Genomic DNA, 27,160 nt, shown 5'->3' on the forward strand with positions numbered 1-27,160 from the left:
TTGCATTTCTTATTTTTATATGGCCTCCATATTATTTCGCGAAAGTGCAATTGGGAAAGCTTCGTTTGCTAAACACGTCGACATGGGGAAGGATAAACAAAAATATAGCATACCAGCACTTGACGTTGTTTACATCAGAATTGTTCTTATTCGTGATTCTGTAAAATTGAATCGAAGCTACGATTGATCGAGCTGGTTTGTACCTCATCAAAGCCACGTTGCTAAAGGAAACGCTAATGTAGGTTTGCTTTTTATGATCGGTTTGAAATCTGCGACGTCCAGCTAGCTTAATGGCCTGCATAGCATTGGCCTTAAACTGATTAATCAGTTCTTTGGATGGAGAACCTATTAACTCATTGTCGCCTTGCTAGGTTCTATGTGTTATGGTGTACATTACAAAGGGGGCGGGGGGGGGGAGTCATTAAAGTTCCGAATCACTTCTGTACAGTAGATCCATGGGCAGTGTAATAGCGACATAGAGGCCGCATTGGCATCACAAATATGTTTCTGCTGTAATAATTTCATGAAACAATAATTATCCACAACGTCATGATTCTAACTGCGTTGTTTAATGTATCGTACTATATATTTGAGTGTATAATCTTTAAAAAGCTGCATATCGAATGCAAGGTCGAAATTCGACTTCATATGCAATGGGGATTTTCTTGTTGTTGTTTGTTTGTTTGTTTTTGTTTGAGCGACAGATCTACATGTTCGCGGCAGTGCTGTATAATTAACAATGCGGTGCCTGCTCGTTGCTGTCATTTATGCTTTTTAAACAGGTTCATTTTGTGCTCATGCTCAATTGCAGGGTCGTAACAACATGGACAGTGACCTGAGTCCACAGGATAAAAAAGACTTGGATAAGTTCATCAAGTTCTTTGCCTTAAAGGTGAGTAGATGCTTGAAAATAAATTAGTTTCTTGGTAGTTTTAAAATAAATCGAACTTTTCTTGATTGTGTTCAACAACCGTTTCATTGTATTGTTGATGTGTTTGTAGACTGTTCAGGTGATAGTCCAGGCTCGCCTTGGTGAAAAGATATGTACTCGCTCGTCTTCAACACCAACTGGCTCTGACTGGGTAAAGCTAAAGCGTTCTATATATATATATATATATATAGAGAGAGAGAGAGAGAGAGAGAGAGAGAGAGAGAGAGAGAGAGAGAGAGAGAGAGAGAGAGAGAGAGAGAGAGAGAGAGAGAGAGAGAGAGAGAGAGAGAGAGAGAGAGAGAGAGAGAGAGAGAGAGAGAGAGAGAGAGAGAGAGAGAGAGAGAGAGAGAGAGAGAGAGAGAGAGAGAGAGAGAGAGAGAGAGAGAGAGAGAGAGAGAGAGAGAGAGAGAGAGAGAGAGAGAGAGAGAGAGAGAGAGAGAGAGAGAGAGAGAGAGAGAGAGAGAGAGAGAGAGAGAGAGAGAGAGAGAGCGCAGCTCGAAGGTTTTTAATTGATTGGCTTTGTGTACACGTGTGTTCTGCACAATATGCAGGCACCATTGTTAGTTTTAATTATCGGGACATATCCACAAATGAAATGTGCTGAGTCTTTGCCGCCACTGAGGGTCCCGCACGCAGCTCAGAAAGGCATGTGATATTAACAAACCCAATGAAGTTGAGAGGTTGTGTTCAGCATAAATGAAAACAGAGTAAAATGATTTTCAAATCAACATGTATTTAATTGAATACACTACAATGAAAAAAATATATTTTAAGTTCAAATTGACAAACTATTGTTTTTAGCAAATAATCACTAACTTAGCATTTTATGGCTTCAACACATTCCCAAAAAGCTGGGACAGGGTAATGTTTGCCTCTGCTTTATATCACCTTTTATTTTAACAACATTCAATAAATGTTTGGTAACTGAGGACACTAATTGTTGTAGTTTTGTAGGTGGAATACTTTCTCATTCTTACTTGATTTACAACTTCAGCTGTTCAACAGTCCAGGGTCTCCCTTGTCGTATTTTACGCTTCATAATGAGGCAAATATTTCCAGTGGTAGACAGGTCTGGACTGTAGGCAGGCCAGTCTAGTAGTCATACTACGCTGTTGTAACACATGCAGAATGTGGTTTGGCATTGTCTTACTGAAATGAGCAGGAGCGTCCATGAAACAGGCATTGCTTGGATGACAGCATTTGTTTCTTCAAAACGTGTATGTACCATTCAGCATTCATGGTGCCTTCAAAATTACGTATACCATTGGCACAAACATATCTCTCGCTCTTAAATCAGATTGTAACTGCTTTGTTGAATTCAACTTAAAGGTTGTTTACATTGCTTGTATTTCATTTTAAGCGTGGGTGTAATTTTTAAAAAAATGTTTATTTTGCAGTTCAATTTAGCAATCAAAGACATCCCCGAAGTCACCCATGAAGCCAAGAAAGCATTGGCTGGCCAACTTCCAGGCGTGGGACACTCAATGTGCGTGGAGATCTCTCTAAAGACTTCGGAGGTAAAATCCTCATTTCTAAAATGCCTTCAAGTTTAAAAGTCAACATTTTATGGACCCATGCTATTCTGACTCAATCACTGAAAATACCCAACCGAATAGATCCAACAAATGCATAATATGCAAATGTTGTATTGGTGGAATATATAAAAATAAAATACAAATGAAACAAGAAATGCAACGCAATTGCACATTGTTCAATAAGCATACAGTATAGCCCGTGGTCTTCTGTCACCGATATGCCCCGGCACGTCGCCTGACTTCTCAACTCCCCATTGCTGTAGACGACCCCAGGTAAGAATTAGGGCCTCACCAGTTTCAGCAGATGTTCAAGTATGTCGAAAAAAAGCAGGACACAAAACTAATCATTCCAAATGGAAGCTTTCTGGCTTCAAGAAACATTACCCCCCACCCCACCCCAACCTACACCTCCCAAAAAAAGATGTACCGGTAGTCAGCAAACATTACATTTTTAGACCAAGCAGAGGAAAAGGAAATAGACTCACTTAATTCTGAGAAATAAATTATTAGAGGTGGTGCAACAAAGTAGTGGTGCTGTGTTGAAGTGTAGTTTTGCTGCTATTTTTGGGGGGTAGTTTTTCATGATTCCAATTTTTTTCCCAAAATTGAGGGATTCCATTTTTTCCTCTCTGCTTGGTCTAAACCGCAGGTGCTAAAGTCAAGGCCGGGGGGGCCAGATCCAGCCTGCCACGTCATTTTATGTGGCCCGCGAAAGCAAATTATCTTTGTCAACTTCCATTTAAATCTGTACCGAAATCTCAAATTGTCAGACGTAAAAAATAACGGTAACATTTTGCAATAAGTTTCTTACCCTGTTTACACTCACTTGAGCAATAATCAAACAAATACTTGACCGATTTCAAAACTCGTCAGCAGTCGTTTTTTTTCTTTTGTGTACAAGTAATAAATGTGATGATTGAACAGTTATTCTGCTTTACTGTCATAATGGCCCTATGAGGGATGGCCCGTGACAACAATGAGTTTGACACCCCTTGTCTAAACAAATGTTAGTACTACCACATTTTAAATTTGATATCGTCTTGTTTCTTAAAGCCCAATAGTTGTCGTTTTGAAATTACTTTAGTTTTGAGTCATACTATTATTTCTAGAAAATTAAACCACTGAATGAACATCCTCAGAGACTGGTGATTCCACAATGTTTGCCAGGAGTTGCAGAAGCTACGGTATAAAGAATAATACCACCATAAAAATAGATGAAATACAATTTTGTCTTTTATGGACGGATGGGTGGCACAATTCCAATCATATCAGTTACTGGAATTTATAAATGTATTTTATTGCTTGGAGTGAAGTCATTGAAGAGATAGGCCACATGCTGTTTCCCAGAGTCCACTAACTTGCCTTGAATACTCAAGCAGCAACCAGCTATAGGAGAATAGGCGTGCTGCAGGTCTAGGGTGGGTAGGTGAATGAAGGCCCCAAACCTGTGCCTTCTGATTTAGTGCAAAGATTAAAACCGTGAAGCAATTAAGATTAAGATATCCTTTATTTGTCCCACACTGGGGAAATTCACAGCCTCCAGCAGCAAGAATGTGGGTAGAAAGAATGTTTGTAAGAATGTAGTAACAATGTTAGTCCCACACTGGGGAAATTCACAGCCTCCAGCAGCAAGAATGTGGGTAGAAAGAATGTTTGTAAGAATGTAGTAACAATGTTAGTCAAGAGCTGACCAGCCTAACTGGACAATCATGTGCCTGTCTTTTATCCAGGGAGACTCGATGGAGTTAGAGACTTGGTGCCTGGAGATGAATGAAAAGTAAGATGGGGTTTTTTCTTACAAATGTAGGGAAAAAAATAATGCTAAATTTATTTCAAGAAACATTTGTAGCTTATTTTTTTGAAAGAGAAAAACTCTCTGGAAAAATAGACGATATACATGGCTGTAGAGCAGGCGTGTCCAGCCTGGGGGGCCACCGTCCTGCCTGTTTTCCATCTCTCTCTCGGCTCCGACACACTTGATTCAGCTGATCAACTCATCAGCCACCTCTGAAGCCGCATTGGAACAATCCTGATGATTTGAATCGGCTGTCTTGCTCCTGGGAGAGCTGGAAAAAAAGGCAGGACAAGTGACCTTTGAGGACAAAGTTTGGACACCCCTGCTGTCGTGGAACAAGATAGGGCCAGAAGTTCTGAAAATTGTTGTTTATCTGCAGTGACAGGAACATCACGATGCTTGGGGTAATTTTCTTTCCCATCACCTAAGACAACTCTCTCCTTCACTTCCTCATGTTCATTTGTAATGTGTTCACATGCGGTGTCACCAAACAGCACAAGTGATTACTTGTCACAGGCAAGTCATGATTGTGACTACAAGTTTGAAGACACCTGTGATGCTAAATAGAGGACACACCTTGGTTGAACATGTCCCCATGGTCAAATTAGTTTATTTTCTCGGGCACTCTAATTTTTGTCCAAACCTGTTGCACGATTGAAAAAAAATAATAAATCTGTTAGACCACTATTCAGAAGCATAGTGTGATTATCATTTGTCATCCGTATTGCACTGGTAGTGGTTTTTTGGGGGGTGGGGGGGGGGGTTGTCTTTCATTAATAGAGGGGTAACCAACAATTTTGTACACATGCGCATGTGCTGATGAGACTGCAATGTAGCCACTTACATGTATAAATGGGATATACACCATCAGTGCCAGCCCGACATCATTGGAATGTGTTGATTAGTGAACACACTTGCACATCCGGAAACAACACAAATGAACATGGTAAAACAAATGCTGTAAATCTAGAGTATAGCGACACTGTGGACAATTACACTGCATGTGGTCAAAGGATGATACATTAGAGGTGTGACCATCATCCAGAGGAGAGGTTCCCCTTCTTTAAATTAATTCCTATTTGTATTATAGTTGACAGCAGTCTTATTTTTGACTTCTGCTCTGCGCTACTGCTCGCGCATGCGTGAAATATATGTCCTTTGAGATGCACATTGAAATAGAGAGTGGGAAAAAAATAGGCATTCAGTCGTTATCGGACGCTCTGACATTTGAATCCAACCCTAGAGGGCAGAAACAAAATGTGTCAACATATTTTTTTCCTTTGTAGGTGTGATAAGGACATTAAAGTGTCGTATACCGTTTACGACCGTTTGTCCGTCCTTCTCAAGTCTCTGCTGGCCGTCACACGGGTAACGCCTGCCTACAAACTGTCCAGAAAGCAGGGACATGACTATGTGATATTATACAGGTGAGTTAACATCGTTTTGTCATCGCTTGTCACCCAACGTTCCGTCTGCTCATTGTTTTTGCCTCTTGTCTAGGATCTATTTTGGGGAGGTTCAGATGAGAGGATTGGGAGAAGGTAGTTGTTATTCGGCTGTGTGTTGTATTGTAGATGGTTACAATTCCTACCATCATCCAAAGATGATTTTTTTAGAGGGGTTTTTTTTTGCATCAATAGCTTGCTTAAACAAGTTGTTGCTCCTCATTTTTGAAGGTTTCCAGACGGTGCGTATTGGTGTTGTGGGAACCCCCGTTGGCACTGTGACACTTTCTTGTGCCTATCGCACCAATCTGGCTTTAATGTCCAACAGGTCGGTAGTGTTTACTGTCTCATGTGACTTTTTATATTGTAGCTGCCGTCATAGAATGTACAGTGAACGTGTTGCAAATGCATCTTGCTCTTGCAGACAGTTTGAGCGGTCTGTGCCTATCATGGGGATCATTGTGGACCACTTTGTGGACACTCCCTGTGGCAGCCAGCGACCTGCAAATATGGGTCAGCCTTGCAACTACAGGTACCTAATACACACATAAAAAGGGCTTTGAATGTTTCCTTTCTCAGCCTTTATCCAGCCAAGGCACATCATTTTATTTTGAAAAAAAAATTCTTAAACTACCCCCACCCAAAATTTGTCAGATAAAATATAACAGTAAATTGAAGTAATGGTAATCTCTCAATTTACTCACAAAAATCTGTGGATTATTACAGCTATCAAAAAGATGTAAGATAAGATAAGTAAACCTTTATTTGTCTCGCAATGTGAAATTCCCAATTCACAGCAGCAAAATTATGAAAGAAAGAAGTAGAACAACAAAATATAGAAGCTGCTGGAAAGGCAGCCACTCTCGCGGCGCCATTTTGAAGTAAAAAAAAAAAAAAGTAACACAACACGTCTGCGTGACTGATTTGCCTTCGCAATCATGCTAATTTATGTTACACTTAATTCCCTGTGAATACGAATACAAATTGTGTGGATTTGATTCGTTTTTCCTTTTCTTTTTTTTTTACAACTCACAAGGAAAAAAATTCAAACACACAAATTATTACCATTAAGGATACGTCACTTCTTTTTCGCAGTTATCTTATTCCAGAAAAATCTGGAATAAGATAACTGGTTTTGTTGGACTCAAATCTGACATGTGCAGGAATTAACCCTCGTAGTCCACCGTTTGCGATAAATGCAAAATTATGTCTTTGAATCAAAGGCAAAGGCATTCGGAAAAACACGAGAGAGCTGAAACGTATGGGGGGGTTCTAAAATGGCCGAAATTTCATGACGTCACCGGCTGATAATTCTCAGGCATTGCAGCAATAATAAAAAAGGTTTTGATTCCGTAATCTTCACAATGTACATATTTTGCACCATAGAGACCCATTATAATTCATATTTTTGAATGCATCGTAAACCTAATGTGTAAACATGCCTTTCACGCGATTTTTACGTCAATTGCTTTGTTTTCGCTTGGACAGACGTATGCATGCACATTGTTGGGTAGAGGTCATTCCAATTGTGCAACTTTTAGGTGGCGCCAGAGGATCGCAAATGAGTTTGTCTTTTTGGAGGAGGCTTCAAACCAATGCATTTTACATGAACACGTCCGGTCAGGATGGTTAGTAGGGCTTGGTTGGGACCTCCAGACACAATTTTTTTTTTCCTTTTGCAAAAAATAAAGAATAAAAAATCCCAAAGAACTAATAAAAACTATATATGTATGGATAGCACAGTTGCCTCTGAACATTTTGAGTGTTTGAAAAAAAAAGAATGTATAACACAACATACATCATTTCCAAGATTGTAAAATGCGTAAGTTAGGGTTTTTTTTTTTGTTTCAAAGGACCTAAGGGTTAAAGAAAATCACAGCCACATTATTCTTATTACTGACCCATTAGCAAATTCCAATCCCCTCTGCCCCAGAGCACCAGACGATGATCATGGCGAAGCATTTGCAGGGGTTCAGGATTCACAGGAGGTTTGCACAACTTCCTTCTCCACTTCCCCGCCCTCCCAGGTAAGACGACAACCCCTCTCCTCCTCTCCCGTTTCCCTACTACATTTAAGTTGCTTGGATAAACCAATGTGCTCAAAAGATCAAACTCTTTCTCTACTCGCGTACTTGTTTTTCATGTCTCATTCTTTCCTCTTTTCTTCCCGCCACTGGACCGCTTTTCAGTGCATCTGTACACTGAGCCCTTCTCCTTCTAAACCGTCTAAGGCCCTTCCTCTGGACAATCCACAGTTTCCGCTGGTTCCCGGTCTTGTCACTCACACTGTGAGTCTACACTGGCACGTCTTTTTGTTCAGTTGGATTTCAGCCTGCTTACACTTGTGCTTTTATCGACCTTGACTCTTTTCCATCACAACTAACTTACTAACGACAGTACCGACAAGCGCAGTCCATACACACTGAATTTGACAAAGATTATTTATACGTCTGTTCTCTCATTTGTTTGCACATGTAGCTGTACAATTCCAGGCTATCCTACCAGCCTCCTGTTCTAGCGGGAACTACTGAGCTTTGCCATACTGCTGCCAATCCAAACCAGGTAACAATCGGAACGGTAATTATACGGGATGACGATATTTGATCGTACCGATAATGTAAGGAACAAACGCCTCCGCTTGCAAATCGGGCGCTGACACGTTCCAGACAAACATTCAAGTTTATGCTCTTCAGACACTGCATGCCGGGAAGGAGGACGGGGTCATGTTGCATCCAGCGCAGCCTTATGCCACCGATGCACATCTGAAACTGGAGCACATGCCCAACACGTCTGCCAGCTGGTAATTGTAGATTGATGTCATTTCACAAATTCAATGATTTGAATTTCAATGATGATGTGATTTTTCTTTTCTTTTCTTTTTTTGGGTGGTAGTTTGGCTGCTGTCGTGTGTTGACCTCACGTGTTGTTTCTTTTCCCAGTGGAGACAACGACATTTTGTCCCACAGCGCAGAGGGAAGGAGGAGTGCTTCTCCCTCTGACCCAGTCAAGTCACTTCATGCATTGACGAGGAAAGTTGGAGCCTTTGTCAATAAGCCCAATACACGGGTAAGGAATATATATACACAACGAGGGAAAAAAAGGATGTTCTACATAATGACACAGCGGATAGAAAAAGTGTATACGCCTCTGTTTCTGGAATTATGAGTCGTTCCATCAAACGTCAGTGGCATGATCTGAAGAGGGCTTGACTTGCAAATCATGTTCAACCTTGATTTATTGATGAATTGAATACACTGCAAAGACAAGATATGAAATATTGATAAAGTTGATTGTTTTTCAAATAATCATGAACTTGAAATTTTATGGCTGCACATGTTCCAAATAAATAAGCTGGAACAGGCAGCAAAAAAGACCTGAGAAAGTGGACAAATGCTCATCAAACAGCTGTTTGGAATGCCCCACAGGTGAAAAGGGCGAACTAGGACCAGGCTTTGTCGTAAAAGAGCACGGGTCCTCGACTGGCCTGCCTGCAGTCCAGACCCGTCTCCCATTGAAAATGTGTGGCGTTATGAAACGTAACAAATACAACAATGGAGATCCTGGACAATTGAACAGCTGAAGCTGTACATCAAGCAAGAATGAGAAAGAATTGCACCTACAAAGCTTCAACAATTGGTGTCCTCACTTCCCAAATGTCTTTTGAATGTTGTGAAAAGAAAACATGACCCTGCTCGAGCTTTTCTGGAACGCGTTGCAGCCATAAAACTCAAAGTTCATGATTATCTGCTAGAAACAATAGTTTCTCAGTTTGAACATTCAATATGTTGTCTTTGTAGTGTATTCAATGAAATCGAGGTTGGACATGATTTGCAAATCATTGTGTTTTGTTTTTATGTAGAACACGGCTTCCCAACTGTGTTTGAATTAGGTTAGCATTTTTTAACAAACACTCATGAAATGAAGATGTATTTTATGTGAATTTCAGATTTATGAAACACAAATGTTTTGGTTTTATAAAAGCTTGGCTTGTGTGAAAAATTCAAGGCCATAAGTGAACCATGAAATAATATCAAGGACAGTAATATTTACATAAATGAGGGATGTGAACTGACTAAATGCTTTGACAGTCTTTATTAAATTGCTCAAGAAGGGAATATTGATTGTTTGGCATCTCTGTCAACGTGAAACGGTCAAAAATGTTGGCGCAATTCACTTTTGCACCGGTGCACCCAGTCCAAAAACTTTGTCTCGAAAAAACTTTGTCACTTCCCCATGGAGAAACCGTCAGGCGAAGATGGCTGAACTGGCTGTCTTCGATAAAGATCGCTGCCAAGAGTGCGGAGCAACAGAGTTCATGCTCCCTGAACTTCATTTAATTTATTGATTGTTGAGTTCCCATTTTACATTTTTCAGGAGTCTCTATACTCCCAGCAGTCCCAGGCTGGAAAAAAGTAACTATCGTGGCTTATGTCAAAAACAAAGCCCAAAAAAGTGTATTGCATTGTATATATAATCTTGATGCAACATTAGAAATGATGACCAAATATGTAGCTTTCAGCGCTGATACTTTTTTGTTGTGTTTTTAGCTATCGGCCTCGATGGACTTGCCATTTGCTGCATTTGCTCCCAGGGGCCTCGACTCTGAGGACAATGATCCAATGGTAAGCGTGGATGTCATGGGTTCACTCTGCATCGGCCCCGGCCCCCGACGACTTGAGAATGACATTGCTTACGTCTGTGTGTATGTGTGCCAGGTCCATCCTCCAGACTCTCCTTCCTGCATGACCCCTCTGCAGGCCAGCCTCCATTCTCAGGGCTCGGAGGGCTCAGGGCAGCACGATGACTTTGTCATGGTCGACTTTGTACGTCCGTCATCTCAACTCTTTGAGAAGTGCTGCAATTCCCTCTCGAATTGGTTCTTGTATTATTCTTTATTTTATTTTTTAGCGGCCCGCTTTCTCGAAAGACGACTTGATGCCGATGGATTTAGGAACGTTCTACAGGGAGTTTCAAAACCCTCCGCAACTGGCCAGCCTCTCGCTTCACATCAGTTCCCAGTCGATGGCTGATGATCTCGTAGTATGTTTTCTTTTTCTTTTTTTAACCTTTCGATGGCAAAATTCAGCAGTGTAATTTGTCACTAACAACAAGGTATGCATGCAGGACTCGCTGCCAGAGAAACTGGCCATCTATGAGAGAAACATCGACGAGTTTGACGCCTTTGTGGATATGCTCCAGTAGAGATGTCGTCAGCAAGCAAAAGAAGTTATCGGCTGTCCTGCAAGACCCCACCAACTACATATAAGTTTATTCCCTGACATGTTTTGGTCCCAAAGCCAGTAGTGTCCCAGCTTGTACAGAACATTCACTGTATATAGAGCCTCTGACACGCAAATGGGTCCTGCTTAAAATATTTCACCTAGTCACTTTAAGCATCCGAGCGGAATTAATTAATTAATTCAATGTGCACCAAGTTAAAATCGGGGATGCAATTACCTTGAGAATGTGTTTTGCTTCACAGAGTAACTACAACACCTGCCAAAAATGGTGGAATCCCCACTCGCCGAGGATATTCAGTCAGACGTTGAAATTTGTAGAAGCAGATGACAGACATGACACAAAACTAGTGTCATTTCAAATGGCGACTCTCTGGCTTCTTGCAAGCAAAAATGCAGTTGTCAGTAATACAGTTGTTACATTTTTAGACCAAGCAGAGAGAAAACGGTAAGGAATCACTCAATTCTGAGGAAATAATTGTGGGACAATGGGGGGGGGGGGGGGGGGGGGGGGGCAAAAGAGCACTTCAACATACCACCTCTGGCTGTTTTGACAGCTTGATGTCTCGGGGGCATGGACTTTAATAAGTGACAACAGTACTCTTCATCAATCTGGCTCCCAACTTTCGCAGATTGCGTTTGCCAGTGCTTTGCAACTTGGAGCTTTGTCATGGACAGTTTTCTTCAAGGAAAAATTGTGCATTTATTGAAGATGAAATGCAGCAGGGCCTTTTGCCAGGGGCAGTCCAGCCCAGATTTGCACCCACGATGAACCAAACTGACACCAAACACCATTACCAGGTGATTCCAAACTAATTTTTCTCTGATGGGTGTAAACTGACTACATTTTTTTCCTCCTTGATTTCATTTAGCACTTAAGTGCAAAAGATACTGTTTGAAGACTAGTTTTTCTTTTCTTCTTCCCCCCCTGGCTACAAATTTAAACAAGTGGATGAACATCCTCTGAGACTGGTGATTCCACAATTTTTGCCGGGGGGTCTAGTTGCCTAAAACGTTCAATCTTAAGCAAATGAAACTTGCTCTAGCTCCAGGTTCCCAGCTGGTCTGTGGATTTGAATTGAGTGCATCCCAAAACACCCGGCACAATAGTGTTTGTTGTTCAGTCAGAGATTGACAGAAATTCTGCAGCCTGCATCATCTTTCAAGATAACGTAGTTGTAAGCCATCAATGTTTTCATCGGAATCATGGGGTGCCGTTAGCACTTAATACCTTACTACAACACACATCTTAAATGGAAGTCAAGATTTTTCTTGACAATATTTTAATTACCATTCGAATTAATATGGCAGTCGTGGGCCACACGTTTTGAATCCATCTCAGGAGGCGGCCATTTTACGACATGCTCTTGACTGGAAATAACATCACAGTGCCATATAAAGGCCCGCCCCAGGTCACTGCCTTACTGGGTTTGGTCGTGCAGTCTGCTAGCCGACATTGCGTTCCAGAAAAGTCAGATTTATTCGACTGTACCAGTTGCGTCAATGCACTCCAGGCAAATGTAAACATAGATGGTTGATTGAGGTAAGTCGTTTTGTGGCTCAAAACACATCGTGACCTCCGGCAAACCTGCCATCATTATTCGCTTAATTTACCTAAATTCACTGAATAACTTCATGCAGGAAGATGGTAACATATCTTCAAAGTCTGTACAAAAATACATTATGTCACATAACTAAATACATGTGATAAGGCCAAATATATTTTTTCAGTCTTTAAAATTAGATTTTGCCATTGACAGTCTGTGTCTACATAGGGGTCGCTCTTGCCCGGTTACGTCACTATGAAGCAACTATTGGCGTAGACATTTTAGTTTCTTCGACTTCGGGACTTGGACCTCCTATTTCAAGTGCCATTCCAGTGCACTTTTCTTGGTCGGAGGGATGGAAAACTGCCACTTCCCTCATGATGGGAATGAAGCAATGAGTACAGTAAAGTCCTTTTTAGTTGACAGCAAGTGCAAGCCAAAATGGCAGTGTAAAGAAAAGTTTGGCCTTTTACGTAGTTTTGAGGCTGCGGTACCAATAGCATTTTCTGTGAACTGTTGCACATCAGTATAAATCAGTTTTCAGCAAGGTTCACGTCACATGATCTGGTTGAAAGGTTTAATGTAAATTTTACCTCGTTTGACGTCCCAATAAAAAGTTATGATGAGTCTCATTACCCGTATACATTACCTATGGAGTACCAAGTAAATATAAAACAAGTGAATATAAAACCTTTCAGAATTGTCAATGTCATTTTATTGTAGGTAACTTGTGAAATTTCACATACCTGCAGGGCTGTAAAGGGTTAACACCATAATAGCAAAGAGTACGTTAGCACGCACCAATAATCTACAAGCGGTTAGACTACAACTTGGTTGGCAGCGACCAACGACAGGTTGAGCTCCCCCTCCCTTCCTGATTCTACCTAAAAGTGGTGCTTTGACATTCGAGAAAAACAAAACCTACTTATTCATCTGAACAGCAAATCGGAAGGCTATGGATAGGGTGGGAAGCTGCTAAGTTGACACAGACTCCCCGAAGAAGTAAATTCACGATAGTTAGCCCACTAAAACATGCCGTTACTTTTGAAACATCCCCTCTGACAGAGATCATCTCGCCCCAGATAACTAGGAACCCAAAAAAAAGGGGGTGGGGGGTAGGTGTGGAGGTCGGGGATCATAGAAATTCACAAAATGCAGGCAGTGATTGCCCAATGTGCATTTTCAACTCAATGAGCTGTGCAGTCCAATGGAAAGTCCTGTCCCATGCCACCCTCTCCCAAAAGTAAGCCCGCACCCGCCCAATCCTTATTAGTGCACTTGAACGTCAGTCTCTGGGCAGAGGCAAGTCACACTTGAGGGAATGGTTGGAAACAAACACCGAGCTTGAGGAGTTAAATCAGGCCTCGACGTCAGGGTCCTCAAGTTTTGCTCCAGTCAATTGAGTGCAGTGTGTATAATAGGCCCGGAGGGAGGTGGGGCGGTCGGGAGGGTGAAGCCAGCATCCTACATCCTGCAGATCAAGAGGAGGAGTGTGTGTGGGGAAAAGTCAACTTTTCGTCAGGGGCTTGAAGGGTGCGAAGTCTGACCAGGAGGCTCAGGCGGCATTCAGTAAATCTTGTATGGCTTTCTGTTGAGTCTCACTTAGCGTCGCGACACACTGGGACCACAATCCTCCCGAAACCTTGGACAACAAAGCCAAGTAAGTGTCCGTCACGCTGTGAGGGGCGAACAGGAAACAGCGGCAGACGCGGAGCTCACCTGTACTTGACGCACCACGTTTGCCAGACGTTTGCTGCAAGCGTCTTCGCTCTTCACCGACTCGTTTGCCACCCCGTCAGCAATAATAAGGAAGAGTTTGGGCAGGTTAGAGTTGTCTGGTCCGAGGACAATAGGGTTGTTACTGTGTGAAGCGGAAACAAGATGGCAGTTTAGGGAAAAGCATCACTTCAAGATGTCCGTTTTTCCAATTGTCACATGAATCGGGCGGGGAAGTGCAGATTGAATGCCATCAATACCTTTCAATGAGATCACACAGAAAATCAAATGTGTGGACAGCCTCCTCTTTATCTTCATTGAGAGGTAGCCAGCTGATCCAGTGGGGGAGAATTTCATTGACATTGGCACACTCGGGCCGGAACCTCATGACCTTTCCGACAGCAGAGATGCAGTTTTCTGTGGCGTTGATATTCTCCTTTGAGCGAGAATCGGCTGCCTGGATGACTCTGACCAACATGGGGATGGCCTCTGGCGGGTGTAAACAGGGAAAACATTGTGACAACCGACATCTCTCACTAGAAATTATCCTGATTGGAAAATAGACACCCCCAACCCTTAAATGCAAATCTGTCTACAGTTTTTAAAATCATCTGCACCGGGCAACTGACAGTGCAAAGAGGTTATGGGCAGCATGTGAATTAGTCAGTCATGAAAACAGTCATAACGCACACTGATTTGATATTGATGGTCAAGATGTATTTTTCATACAAATATTTACTATCGGTAGTAAGAAGTGAAATTTCATAACCACACGGAATCCTATTTTATATGTAGGACACGATTTGGTAATGGTCCGTGTTACTACATGAGAATGGCGTGCCTATTTCCCCCTCCCCACAATTACTTCAAAAATATTTTTAATTTAAGCAGTGACAAGATCATTTTGACCAATCTCTAAAGCTTGCAATCGTCATTAGTTGCGTCGGCTTTATGTAGTGCCGCCACGCGGTTGTAACAGATCCTCAGAGTTGTCATTTGACAAATTTGGGCAACCCAATTCAAAGTGATCTTCACCTCCACCATTGTTCAAAATTCTTGTTACACCGCACCAACACCTCATGCTGTTTCAATCAGGCATTGCAAGTGCACATTGAAATTACAGACCGTGCACTCTTTTTTGCATCGACCTGCAGGACAAACACTGTGCCATGGAGTGGGGGTGGAGGGTGGGTTTAATGCATACCAGCCACAAAAGGAATATACAGCCAGTAATACCTGTGCAAAACGGCCGGTAGTTCTCTCCTCCGTATTGCGCCATGACACCAACTCCGTAGGCGGCCGCCTGGCGAACTTCTGGGCTAGAGTCGCACAGAGACTGCAACATGGGCCGCAAGAAGTACTCGGCATATTTGAAGGATGATGGGCTGCAGTGCTCCACCACGTCATCAAAAATGCACAGCCCCCACTGTCGGTCAGCCCAGGGCCTGTTTGGACACTGGAGGACCAGGTTCAGTCAGTGAATGGTCTCGAGGACCACGGCGCAATGGAATCCTTCATTGGCGATTCAAACGGATGAATACGTACTATGAGCTGGACGATGAGCTGGAGCAGCTGCTCAAACCAAGGGAGTACCTTCTCTTTGTAACTGCTGAAAACGGAGTGCAGGACATCCGACACCTTGGTCAGGATGTAGACGTCGTTCTCATCCTGAGACACCGGAGGGGTTCTATTATGCCTGCACCCGCCAAGTTTCACGGAGCCTACGATTAACCTTTACCTCATCCTGCAAGGTCTCCTCCACCTGCTCGTCGTAGTCTTCATCCTGTCTCTTGGCTGAAAGGTGCAAGTGTGGCGTCAATAAGAGTAAGTCGAGGAAGCAGCAGAACACGCAGTCGCCGCCTGTGAAGCCTCACCCTGCCGCAGCTCCTGGTTCTTGAAGTGTTCCTCCAGTTTGCCTTTCAAAATGCCACCCAGCTCCTCAAAATGCTCGTTGTTCAGGCAGCCGTCACCCATCAGCTCAATGCACTAGAGAAGAAAGCGCCGGTTAAAATACTGTTCATCTATTGAACACACCGGTAAATATTTTGGTTGGGCTGAGCGATTTTGAAAGGGAAACCCCCATTTCGATATTGTGATTTAATATGCAATTATCTTCTTTTCCCATGATTGTTTACAAAGGCGGCACAGTGGGCGACTGGATAGCGCGTCGGCCTCACGGTGCAGAGTTCATTTCTGGCCTCCCTGTGTGGAGTTTGCATTTTCTCTCCGTGCCTGCATGGGTTTTCTCCGGGTACTCTGGTTTCCTCCCACATTCTAAAAACCATGCGTGGCAGGTTGATGGAACACCCTTAATTGTCTCTAGGTGTAAGCATGAGCGCGGATGGTTGTTTGTCTGTGTGTGCCCTGCGATTGGCTGGCAACCGGTTCAGGGTTTACCCCACCGACTGCCCGAAGACAGCTGGTATACGGTCCAGCACCCCACTGGGATCCTTGTGAGGATAACGCAGATCGGAAAATGGATGATCGTTTTCAAACCAACACAAGCAATAAATCAATTTAGATATCAAGAAAACAATCTGATTAATGTTAGTTTATCTACTTGAATTACAGCTGCCAACTTCCTGACACTGACTTGCACTCTTTAATGTTTCTGACGACGACTCACACAATTCTACCAAAGTGTGGCGTGAACATGAATCAATAAATTCATTCATTTTCCGAACCGCTTGATCCTCACTAAGGTCGCGGGGGGTGCTGGAGCCTATCCCAGTCGTCTCCGGGCAGTAGGCGGGGGACACCCTGAATCGGTTGCCAGCCAATCGCAGGGCACTGAATCAATACATCAGATTACAAAAACAAGGCAAACAAACCCGTGGTACTTTTTCCTCTCACTTCAATTTTGTTTCACGAAACAAATGATGTGGACTGCCTTTCTTAAGCACTGAACCTATTGAGCCATTCTATGAAGAAAATATACAAAGCCTGCTGACTGTCCAAAATGAAGCAAATATGGTTGTTATTTAAAAAAGAAATAATTCTACAACAGTGTGATGTTGATTGGAATGCGATACATTTATTCACCCCCGGCATTAAAAAAAAACAAAAAAAACAAAAAACTCTACCCCGGTTGGAAATGTTTCCCATGAGAAAATAAAACACTTTGCCGCTCATGGGGAGGCCCGCACGCCATTTACCAAATTAAAGGCTGCACGTTCAGGGAGGGCACAATACACACGGAGCAGCAGAACAGCATTCCTTGCAGTGAAAGGACTCCGGTTTCTTACCTTGGCAAAAGAATGCATGATTTCTGATATGACGTCCGAGTCTGGCTCCGTCCCAATAGCTTTGATGAGGGCGTCGCACATAAAGAGCCACATCTGGGTGAGGTACTCCGGCCCCCGAACCCGTGCGCACTCCAACAGCAGGGGCATGGACTCCGCTGCTGCCACTCGCACACGTGACTCAGTTGAGGAAATCCAACGCCTTAAAAAGCATTCCTCTTCCCGGCCGGTTGAAATTATTTGGTTACATACAACGCTTTTTGGGAGAAGAGCTTTTCAAAATCTTTGCAAAATATCCAACGGGTCAATAGCAAGGATATCATCGTGGAAGTAGAACTTGAGCAAAGGAACCATCAGCTTCACCACTTGTTCAGTGTACTCTACAAAACCTTCCTTCAACTCTTTGGCATAACACACCTGAAACACAAACATCAGCTCGTCAACGGCAACGTCTGCTGACTCGAAAACCTGGCTTGTAGGACTTTTACATGTTGTCACATCACAAACTCTAACAAAGCTTTTTTTTTTAAAATTATGCTTTTTTTGTGACATTCGCACAACAATAACATGGGTATCAACAACAACAAAATCTGAAAAGTGTGAGAGTATATTCTTGTATTTGTACCGTCATCACAGTATACCGGTAGACGACCGACTTTTCCAATTTGTGTTTTGTTTCACCTTTTGTATTGGTCCATCATATGAAATGCATGCAACAAAATGGAAGAAAGTCCAACGGGCACCAATACTTTGACAAGTACTCGCTGCACTACAGCAAATGCTTACCAGCATCTGGCAAGCGGTGGACTTCTCCTCCAGGCCGGCGGTCTTGATGCCGAAACTCTGCTGGTCTCCAAGGTTGACGAACTCCCAGCCGTCATCCTCTGATATGTTCTCCATATCTTGGGCTACGAGAAACAATGCTCAGTGTAACCTCAGACTAAAAAAAAAAAAAATAATTAATCCACAGCATGAGCAGGAAACCAACTTACTGTCAAGGAGAGCCACTTCAGGTTTGATGGAAGCAGTCTTCAATAAGGGGCCCATCACCACTGGGAGGTACTGCTGAAAGTCCTTTCCCAGGATCTTGCACATCCTGGCCCAGGCCGAGATCATGTACGAGATCTTGATAGAAATCAAAATAAATATTTTAGAACAAGACGCCTTAAAACAGTTTTGAGTACCGCCAAGCCTTTTCACCTGTGGATCGTCGTCATCCAAGTTATTAAAGTCAGTCTGGGTTTTGAGAAGCAGCTGCATGACAGCGTAGGCATCTGGCATGAACTAACAAAAAGGAAGAAAAGCGTGGTTCGGACAACCAAACGAGGGAACACGCAGCATCGGCATCAGACTCCTCTCCGAACGCACTTGTGGCATTTACCTTCTCCTTGCCGACGGCCAGACCGATGAGGCTGATGCACTCAATGGTCTTGCCCCGAAGGAGCCGCAGCTCCTTCTGCACCGCAATTTCCACGATATGTTTGAGCGAGGGCATGAACAAGTCGTAGTATGGCACAAACTTCTCCTCGGCGGTGTCCGCCACAGAGGCAATGGAGGTCACCACCTGCTCCAGGACCAGTTTGGTGCCCTTTTGGAACAACTCGGGAGGGGGAAGAAAGCACTCTAAAGAACCTGACTAGACGAGACTAAACGGAAAGAAGATTTTGGTTTACCTCTTGCAACTTGGCGACCATGATGACATTGAGGTGCTGCAGCAAGCTGTCCAGATAAGGGATGAGCAGGGATTTGGGGCAGTCCTCTGTGAAATTGATGAGAGCAGCGGCGGCGTGCGCCTGCACTCGGGGGTTGCTCTGGTCATCCATGGTCTGAAGCAGCGCGGAGATCACCTGGGCGGGAGGAAGGTCGCAGTCCACAATGGCTTTCGAGTGGTCCGACTCACTTGAATTCACTCGACTTTACCTTATCGTGAAACTTCTTTTGGAAAGTGGGTGCAAAATCGGTCGCCATTTGTCCGATAGCGTTGCAAGCGGCGTAGCGCACCCGCGGATGCTGAGGAGGATTTGTTTTTGGTTGGTTCACCCCGGTTAAAAAGCGGCAGCATCGTTCCAAGAGGAAAGACTTCTTACCGGGTCTGCGCAAAAGTGCAGTACAGAGATGACCGTCTCATTCAGGATGGCCTCCATCTGCTGGTGGCAGCCTTCGCCAATGGCCGACAGCGCCATCAGCCCGGCGTGGCGGTACTTCCAGTCAGCTAGAACGCAACACAAGCTTTAATCGAGCTTCATTGAATGCCAGGGGAACGCACCGGCAAGTGGCACGGTCGCCGCCCCCGTCGGTCAATGCGCATGTACTCACGGTTCTGCAACATCTGCCTGATGTGCTGCTTGATCAGCGGCAAAATGATCTTTCCTCCCAGACCGCAGGCGATTCTGTCGAGCGCGCTTTCTCCCGCTACCGCATTGCTGTTGTTAGGTGTCGGAGCAAACGATGTCAGTGGGCGGTGCCGCAAGAAGGTTTTCGTTTTGTCGGCCACATGAATGTCACCTGTCAAAGTCGTCGTCCTCCAGCTCGTCAGCCATGGCCCAGTCCTCATCCTCTTCTAGGTCCACCATCATAGCCAGCATCTGGGGCACTGGACACACACAGATCACTTCCTGATGACTGCGGTCTGTATGAAAGGATGGGTAACAATCCAGCACGTCATAAAGGACCACTCACCACTCTGAGCCACAACGTCTGTGTGTTTCCTCAACATGGCTGCTGCAGTCTCCGATAAGGTGACGATGACTTCGAGCGCCAACTGCCTCTGCATGTTGGGCAAGTTGCCGTCCGCGCAGAGCTGAAGAAACACGGCGGTCGCTGCAGTCAGCAGCATAGCACGGAGAATGGCGCCAAACTCACGCCGCCCGCTTCCCCCAACTCACTTTCAGGCAGAGCTGCAGAGTGGCCTCCAAGTTCGGTCGGAGATATTTGGGTGCCGTGTCCGCAATTTCCACCAAAGACTTGAGGACCGAGTCGTCTCCCTGGTAGCAGGACTCGTTCACAGCCTGATCGGAGGCAACAAGGACGCCGTGTTGATACACCAGGGGGTTCTTTTACTTCCTCTCACAAGATGAAATAAAGTAGATGACCCAAGCTGGCATATGACATGAAAGGCTGTTTTATCCTCCCTAAAGACTTAAAATGTTTTGGTGCCAACTGTTGGATACATGGAAAATTATTAGCAGTGTTAAAAACTGTTGAGTATATGCCTCATTTGTTCCAACGTGTTGATATCAACAGTATTCTAATTGGTATCCTTGGAGTAATTGTTTGAATTAATACAAATCCAAAGAAGTTGAAGTTACTTAAGCTGTGGAATATTGTTCCACCGCTTTTGCCATGGTGTCGATTCAGTACGTCGATTCGTACTGATTCGATTCAGTACCTATAGCGGTACTTGATGCAAGATTGGTCTCTGTATCTGACTAAATAGATGATAAATAGATAAATAGATGAGTGAAGGAAAAACGGTCAAGAGTCTTGACCTGCAGGATGCCTGGCAGGAGATCGGCGAAATGCTTCAGCAGGACCGAGTTGCTTTCATTGGACAGGACAAACGAGGATGCAGCCCGGGCGGCCAGTGTGCGGATCTGAAAGGTGCAAAAGAAACGTCAACTAAATCACAACCCTTTCAAACGGCAACCGACTGATCTGACCTAAAGGTTGGCCACATTTTACCTGAGGGTTCGCTTGATCTTGCATGCACTGGACAAGCATGCGCTTGATAACATCCATGTAATGTTGCTGTTGGTTACCAAAGATTCCTGGAAAGTTCCTGAAACCAAGCAAGACAAAAAAAAAAAAACGTTTTAAGGGCATCCGCCCAAGACAAGGTCTCACAATTCAGAATGCTTTCAAACTATAGTGCTGCACGATATTGCAAAAATATGTGCAAAGGTTGTCAAATATACCACTATTTAACATGTACCAAAAGAAATGACATTTTTAAGATGACGATGATTTATTTATTTTGTCCAATGTGGCAAAATAAACAACGTGTGTGTGTGTGTGTCGCTACCCCAGATAACACTCAACTCTGTTTGGCTGGCGATGCACATCTAAATTTGCGTGTGACTGGTCCAATTCAATTTAGGAAGAAACGTATTGCATGGGCCGCCGTTTCGACATCGGCATTTTTTTCATGTATCGTACAGCCCTATTTCTAAACATGACGATCAATCTCACACAAGTCTGCAGTCAATTCATTGAAGAGAATGATTCTCACCAGAATATGTGCAAGGCAGCTTCTCGCAGGCCAACGTTGTCCGAATTGACAGAGTCAAACAGGAACTTAAGAACCTCTGGCCACTGGTTGTTCCCATCATCATCTAGATTGACACACCGATGTATATACATCATCCAAAACATGAAGTCCTCATGTGATTTTTGAGCCAAAAGTGTTCAAACGTTACCGATCAGATTGCGGGAGAGCTCTGCCGCAATGTCGCAGACCTTCTTGCGGATGTTTGGTGAGGTCTCCTGTTGGATGCTGGTCAAAAGTTCAGTTTTGATCGCCGTCTGCATGTCAACCGTGAGGCCCGGGTAGATCTCTTCAAAGGAGGACGACAGCAGCCGGCGCAGAAGCACTGCTGCCATCTGTCTGACCTGGTGGTTGGTCAACAAAAATACGAGAAATGATTCCATTTTCCCTCTCTCCGCCAAATCTTTGCCATAACCAACACTTTAGCAATCTAAGCAGCATTCTCCCCGGACCGGATGGAGCACCTCTCGGACTTCTTCCATTTCAAGACTAAAAATATCAGCTTCAAGGTGTGCTATCCGCAGGCACCTAGCGGCTGGGAGGAAGGCTTGGGATCCGCGCAAGTGGCCCGATACCAAAGTACTGATCCATCGCAAGCGGTTGTCGTGGCCGAGGTGAGAGGCCTCCCGGTGCCACCAAACTGATTAACACATGCATTCTCCAAAGGGTACAGATGCACACGCACCTCCTCTGCCGCAGATGGATCTCTGACAGCGTGAAGCAGGAACGTGATCTTTGTTTGACCAGGGATGGTGTCATAGGTCTCCTGGAAATATAGAACGGGCAGCAGTTAGAGGGAGACATGCAAGGCTGGATTTTCACCGCATCAGTCAAGTTACAATTCAGCTTGCTTTTCTCCAAGTGCCACATTTGGGATATGCACCACTGCATCGCCAAAACAACAACAAAAATACATTGATTCAAATTGGAAATGGTCTCTTTGAAATGTGAACAGCACAACAAAATGTTACATTTTGAAATAGCAATAAAAAAATATGGGCGCCCTCAAAACGATTACTTTGCAGCTGCACTCAATCTTTTAGGACAATCAGTGTGGCACATTGTGATGTGGCATCATTTAAGATAAGAAAACCTTTAATAGTCTCACAATGGAGAAATTCCCACTTCAGGGCAGCAAAGTTATGAGAAGAAGAAGTAGAACAAAATAAATAGGAGCTGCTGTAAAGGCAGCCACTTTCGCGGCGCCATCTTGAAGTCAAAATAACACAAAACACCTAAGACTTTGACAACTCTTCCTTGTAAAAACCCTGTCGGGATGCGAGGGGATCATCTAAAGATTTACAGTCCGATTCAGGTCTGGACCATTCCAAAACTGTCAACCTTACCAACTGCACTTTGTTTTTTCGGTACCTACTGTAGGGGTAGGATGCAGGAGAGGGCATGACGGCAATGAGCCAGCCCAAGATTGCCTTGCAGTTGCCGCCAAAAGCTGCTAAGTGACTGAACAGAAGGGAGGCTGCTGCCTTTTCCCCGCTGGTTTGGAGGGGAAGTAGGCACGTCTGGCAGTAACATTTTATTTCAACTTCATATTGATCATGTAGGGAAAGGAAAAAAAGGAAAAGTCACATCTTTCTACCACTTTCAACCAATCAAGGATTTAAAAGGGGTGGAGCTTCACTGTGCCTTCACCACATCAGGGTATGGCAAGTGTCCCATGTCCTAGAGCTGACAATACCGGGAACAACCATTAAGATCCTATTTTTTCCACCCCTTCATGCCGTTTTCACTCTACGTTATGTCGGATGTTTCTCAAGCTCTGACTTCAGCATTTAACATTTCCCAAGATTATGAAACCCCTTTGCAAAATTCAAAGCGAGTCACTTGGACATCTGCTGCAATGTGACCATTGATGGGCCAGACCAGGAGCCACTTAACAACAATGCGTGTACGAGAACCTTTGAGAAGATGAAAAATAGGGACCTGAAATTCTTTGCTCCCGTTAACGGGATGATGACCTGAAATCTGTTCAACCACAATATTAGCCGGAGACACATCAAAATAGTTCATCAAGTTACTGTATTTATACTTTAAATTTCAATAAGATATGAATTAAACTAAAAATAAGTTCACTAATAAAATACATGGGAGTGTTTCACATAAAAAGTTGTTTGAACCATTGGGCTTCACAGCATAAGCAGAAAGGTACAACCTCTGCCTCATTTTAGGCCAGGACTAAACCAAGCATAAATCGTGAGTTGGGCACTTTGAACTGCAGTGAAAAACAATCTTGCATAAATGCTTTAAGACAAGGTGAATATGTCTGGAACAACGCTGTATACACACACGCACGCGGGATTCTGTACAATGTATAATAGTTCATTCATGCCACCACAAGTTTACAACTGAAACACGAGTGACTCATTAGAAAGAGAACCAAAACACTGAATTACTAAGATTTTTTTTCTTACCACAACACCAGGTCAAATAGAACCATCTGCTTTATGTCTCATGTTCTAAAACTACATTTAATTTTCTCACATTGGCATTGTAATGTCGTAGAACGCAATTTTCAAATCGCCAATGCTGCGCTTTTGGGGGAGATTAAAAAAAAAGATGATTCTGTTAGTTGGCTTTATTTTGTGTATGTGGATGGGGATCTATATTGGTAGAATTTTGTTGTCATAGTGAACACTTTAAAGACTGCAAATCCAAATGTTTTGTCAGTCAACAACTGTGTTTCAAGTTGATAAACCGTCTTATTAATGTATATAGTTCAGTTGTCTTTATTTTAGCAGAAGCCTAAACTAAAATGCCAAAATGTTATTACTAGCAGTAATACAGATTCATTTTTGTTTTTGTTTGTTAAAAACTACTGGAAGACGGCCTTGCCAAAAATAACTGTACATTAAATCACAATCGAAACATTGAGGTGAGGAAAATAAAATGTAAAGAGGTTCTGCAAGATGACCAGGTATATGTGGCTAGCACTTCCAATACGAACTGACTGCATGACACTTAAAAGGGCCCCACACTGCAGAGGGGACACGATGCACACGGAACGTAGATGCGAATATATTCAATTCAATATATTCAATTTGTTGTATTCTTTGGCGTTTGACTCAGCATGACTTAGATTTGCTATTGGTTTTACTGCTTGGTGCTTTCTACCGCCTTATTACTTATTACTGATTCGTCTTACTGTTTATTGTATATGTTAAATCGCTCCATGTACAGCACTTTGTATGCAGCGATGGCTGTTTGAAAGTGCTCTATAAATACTGTTGACTTGACTTGTTGAATGTAATTTATTTCAAATCGCCATGACGTGAGGAACCAATGAATGTAATGCCATTATTTTAGTTTGCGTTGAAGCAGAGTTCACGTTTGAAAGACGTCAGTGTCGATGGCTGATTGTTAAAAAAGGCCAAATAGCTCGAGGAAAAAACTTGAGTGCTGCAAGAGGACCGGCATAATATTCGTAATAACAAAGCTTTGGCGCGACAGGCGGGTCGTCATTGTGCACTAAAGACGACAGAACGACTAAAAACAAACTGGTCTATCGAGATAATGTCAAAGATGGCAGGTGGATGATTTGAGAATGCTGCCAATTACGTGTAACAGAGTGCCCCTGGGTAACATTAACCAAGACGAGTACCATGTATACAGCAATTACACACGCAAGCAGACCTATCAAGGGCCATTCGTGTTTCTTACATAGCTCTATACTTGCTTCCGTAATAATGTGTTGTTTTTAACGAATGCTATTTTTAAAGAGTTTCTTGGGGGGAAACCAATCAAACGATCCTCACATTCCATTCACTGATTAGTGCAAGTGCACAATGCTCGTTTACCTGCTAAGTAAGTTAGCCACCGGGAAGTAGCTCGCGTTATGTAGCTCCATGCTACTTCCTGTACACTAGCGTTAGCTAGACTCCTCGCTTCCCTACCAGCTGAGGATTTTAGCTCACCGCCCCATGTTTACACCCAATCCAAGCGACTGGCAACGATACGAAGCCGCGTGTGCATTTGAGTTTTGAGTATGTATGAGTGTGTGTGTGTGTGTGCGTGGGAGAGGGACAGGGCTGCGTGAGTGCAACTCTGCGAATATCATGAAGACGATTGCAGTTTCTGAGCTTGCTCGTGCGTTCAAAACTACGCAACACGATCCAGCAGGTTAGCAACGTAGTGTTAGCTGACCACTAGCCAATGCTGGCTCACATTGCACGTGGGCTACCAAATGTGACGCGCGGCTACACATAGCAATAGCAGGGCGGTTAGCTTTGGCGACAGAAGACACGCCACTTAGCTCCAATCTCCCATTTGTCAGGCGTGAAAACTAATGGAACTAATGAATCCTCACCTCTGACTGTTTCCTGACATTGTTGTCAGGGCTCATCAGGTTACCCAGCAAGAGGTAGAATTGCTGCTGTTCCGCCATTGCAGAGATCCAAAAGAGACCAGCCGGGTGGAGACGCGGAGACTTGAGCCCGGCGGTCCCAGCTTCAGGCTCACAACGCAGCTAGCCTCTTATTGGTTTATTTTAGCAACTATTCTTAACATCCATTGGCCATCAGTTATCTCATAGACTCGCGCCATTGGCTAAAATAATATCTGCTCGTCTACTGGATGACGTCGACGCGGAAAAGTGAGTGTCCCTTTCCCAGTCGCAAAAAAATGTGCCAAATCGCGGGAAAATGTGTAAAATATGAACAAGAAAACAGAAGCGAGTTTCACCGAACTAGATAGATAGTTAGATAGATACTGTACAACGATATTCGTTAATGAAAACAACTGCATTTACACAAGAAGTCGTGAATAAAAGTCGTAAAAGTCACCAGACCTTTTGATATTTTGCATTGCATTTTAACATAGTAAAAATAGCGTGAAGAAAAACAGGGGGTTCTTCGCAATGAAATGTGGGTTCTTTCCCATCTATTTTTAAAAGAAGCAGGCACAAATTCACAGATCACAAACGATTTAATGAGTACGATGGAGCTATAATGCTTAAATAAAAATACAATATTCAGTCGTATTCTTTAATTAAAAAATACGACGTTTTAATGCAAACATCAAGGAATAAAATTAAAGCGCTCTACACCGGCCATGTTTTTAATCGCTCAATATTTACTGCTCTACTCTCTGGGTGCATTGTAGTCCATCAACAATGTTTTTCTGTTTGTCGTTGGACTGTGTTCTTGTATGCTTTTTCATTTCTACTTTATGTAGGTGTTTTTTAATGTATATTATGTATTGTTATTGTTATGAGGTGAACTGTATTCCGCCTTCTTGAATAAGAGACCGTGGTCTCAATAGGTTTTATTTATTTATTTGGTTTAATAAAGATTTTGATTTATTGATTGACTGATTTTACGGGCGTTCTTTCTGACAGCTTGAAACTCCACTTGGATGTTTATGACTGTCCAGTAGATGGCAATCTAAGTAAAATATTGCTCTTGAAGCTCAGGGCCACCAACAAAACCAAGTGGC

The 27,160-nt window shown here is 43.3% G+C and overlaps 2 protein-coding genes across 4 annotated transcripts; one reads left to right on the top strand and one right to left on the bottom strand.

Annotated features, from left to right (window-relative positions):
- Nucleotides 1–37: 37 nt before the first annotated feature.
- atg13 (ATG13 autophagy related 13 homolog (S. cerevisiae)) lies at nucleotides 38–11,113 on the top strand. Of its 2 annotated transcripts, XM_052057610.1 has the most exons (18): nucleotides 38–238; nucleotides 812–892; nucleotides 1,002–1,082; nucleotides 2,329–2,448; nucleotides 4,197–4,243; nucleotides 5,548–5,688; nucleotides 5,762–5,802; nucleotides 5,938–6,034; nucleotides 6,131–6,238; nucleotides 7,640–7,733; nucleotides 7,896–7,994; nucleotides 8,185–8,268; nucleotides 8,400–8,506; nucleotides 8,646–8,772; nucleotides 10,254–10,328; nucleotides 10,422–10,529; nucleotides 10,615–10,746; nucleotides 10,831–11,113. In XM_052057610.1, the coding sequence occupies exons 2-18, from the start codon at nucleotides 824–826 to the stop codon at nucleotides 10,906–10,908; spliced, it is 1,608 nt and encodes a 535-aa protein (XP_051913570.1). In that variant the 5' UTR covers nucleotides 38–238; nucleotides 812–823; the 3' UTR covers nucleotides 10,909–11,113. The 2 variants fall into 2 exon arrangements, with proteins under 2 accessions (XP_051913570.1, XP_051913571.1); XM_052057611.1 differs by lacking the exon at nucleotides 7,896–7,994 and having other exon boundaries at nucleotides 40–238.
- Nucleotides 11,114–13,182: 2,069 nt separating this feature from the next.
- kpnb3 (karyopherin (importin) beta 3) lies at nucleotides 13,183–26,198 on the bottom strand. Of its 2 annotated transcripts, XM_052057599.1 has the most exons (27): nucleotides 26,034–26,198; nucleotides 22,398–22,478; nucleotides 21,864–22,056; nucleotides 21,677–21,779; nucleotides 21,130–21,226; nucleotides 20,937–21,041; nucleotides 20,334–20,456; nucleotides 20,128–20,248; nucleotides 19,954–20,041; nucleotides 19,765–19,871; nucleotides 19,536–19,660; nucleotides 19,369–19,458; nucleotides 19,122–19,295; nucleotides 18,830–19,048; nucleotides 18,649–18,732; nucleotides 18,441–18,573; nucleotides 18,235–18,356; nucleotides 17,769–17,865; nucleotides 17,452–17,624; nucleotides 16,081–16,192; nucleotides 15,945–16,000; nucleotides 15,752–15,874; nucleotides 15,443–15,662; nucleotides 14,467–14,695; nucleotides 14,210–14,351; nucleotides 14,038–14,132; nucleotides 13,183–13,961 (listed from the first exon to the last, which is right to left on the bottom strand). In XM_052057599.1, the coding sequence occupies exons 1-26, from the start codon at nucleotides 26,109–26,111 to the stop codon at nucleotides 14,046–14,048; spliced, it is 3,282 nt and encodes a 1,093-aa protein (XP_051913559.1). In that variant the 5' UTR covers nucleotides 26,112–26,198; the 3' UTR covers nucleotides 13,183–13,961; nucleotides 14,038–14,045. The 2 variants fall into 2 exon arrangements, with proteins under 2 accessions (XP_051913559.1, XP_051913558.1); XM_052057598.1 differs by having other exon boundaries at nucleotides 13,183–14,132.
- Between the last annotated feature and the right edge of the window lie 962 nt (nucleotides 26,199–27,160).

This window comes from Hippocampus zosterae, chromosome 2 (assembly GCF_025434085.1).
Source record: "Hippocampus zosterae strain Florida chromosome 2, ASM2543408v3, whole genome shotgun sequence".
In the NCBI taxonomy this organism is placed as follows: domain Eukaryota; kingdom Metazoa; phylum Chordata; class Actinopteri; order Syngnathiformes; family Syngnathidae; genus Hippocampus; species Hippocampus zosterae.

Bases quoted from the DNA above. Each gene is read 5' to 3' on its own strand.
- atg13 (XM_052057610.1), top strand. From the start codon at position 824: ATGGACAGTGACCTGAGTCCACAGGATAAAAAAGACTTGGATAAGTTC. The intron at 5,803-5,937 runs GTAGTTGTTATT...TCATTTTTGAAG, and splicing joins GATGAGAGGATTGGGAGAAG to GTTTCCAGACGGTGCGTATT. The intron at 6,035-6,130 runs GTCGGTAGTGTT...TTGCTCTTGCAG, and splicing joins CTGGCTTTAATGTCCAACAG to ACAGTTTGAGCGGTCTGTGC.
- kpnb3 (XM_052057599.1), bottom strand. From the start codon at position 26,111: ATGGCGGAACAGCAGCAATTCTACCTCTTGCTGGGTAACCTGATGAGC. The intron at 20,249-20,333 runs GTGAGTTGGGGG...GTGTTTCTTCAG, and splicing joins CTCTGCAGCTCTGCCTGAAA to CTCTGCGCGGACGGCAACTT. The intron at 16,001-16,080 runs GTGAGGCTTCAC...TGCACCTTTCAG, and splicing joins GAACCAGGAGCTGCGGCAGG to CCAAGAGACAGGATGAAGAC.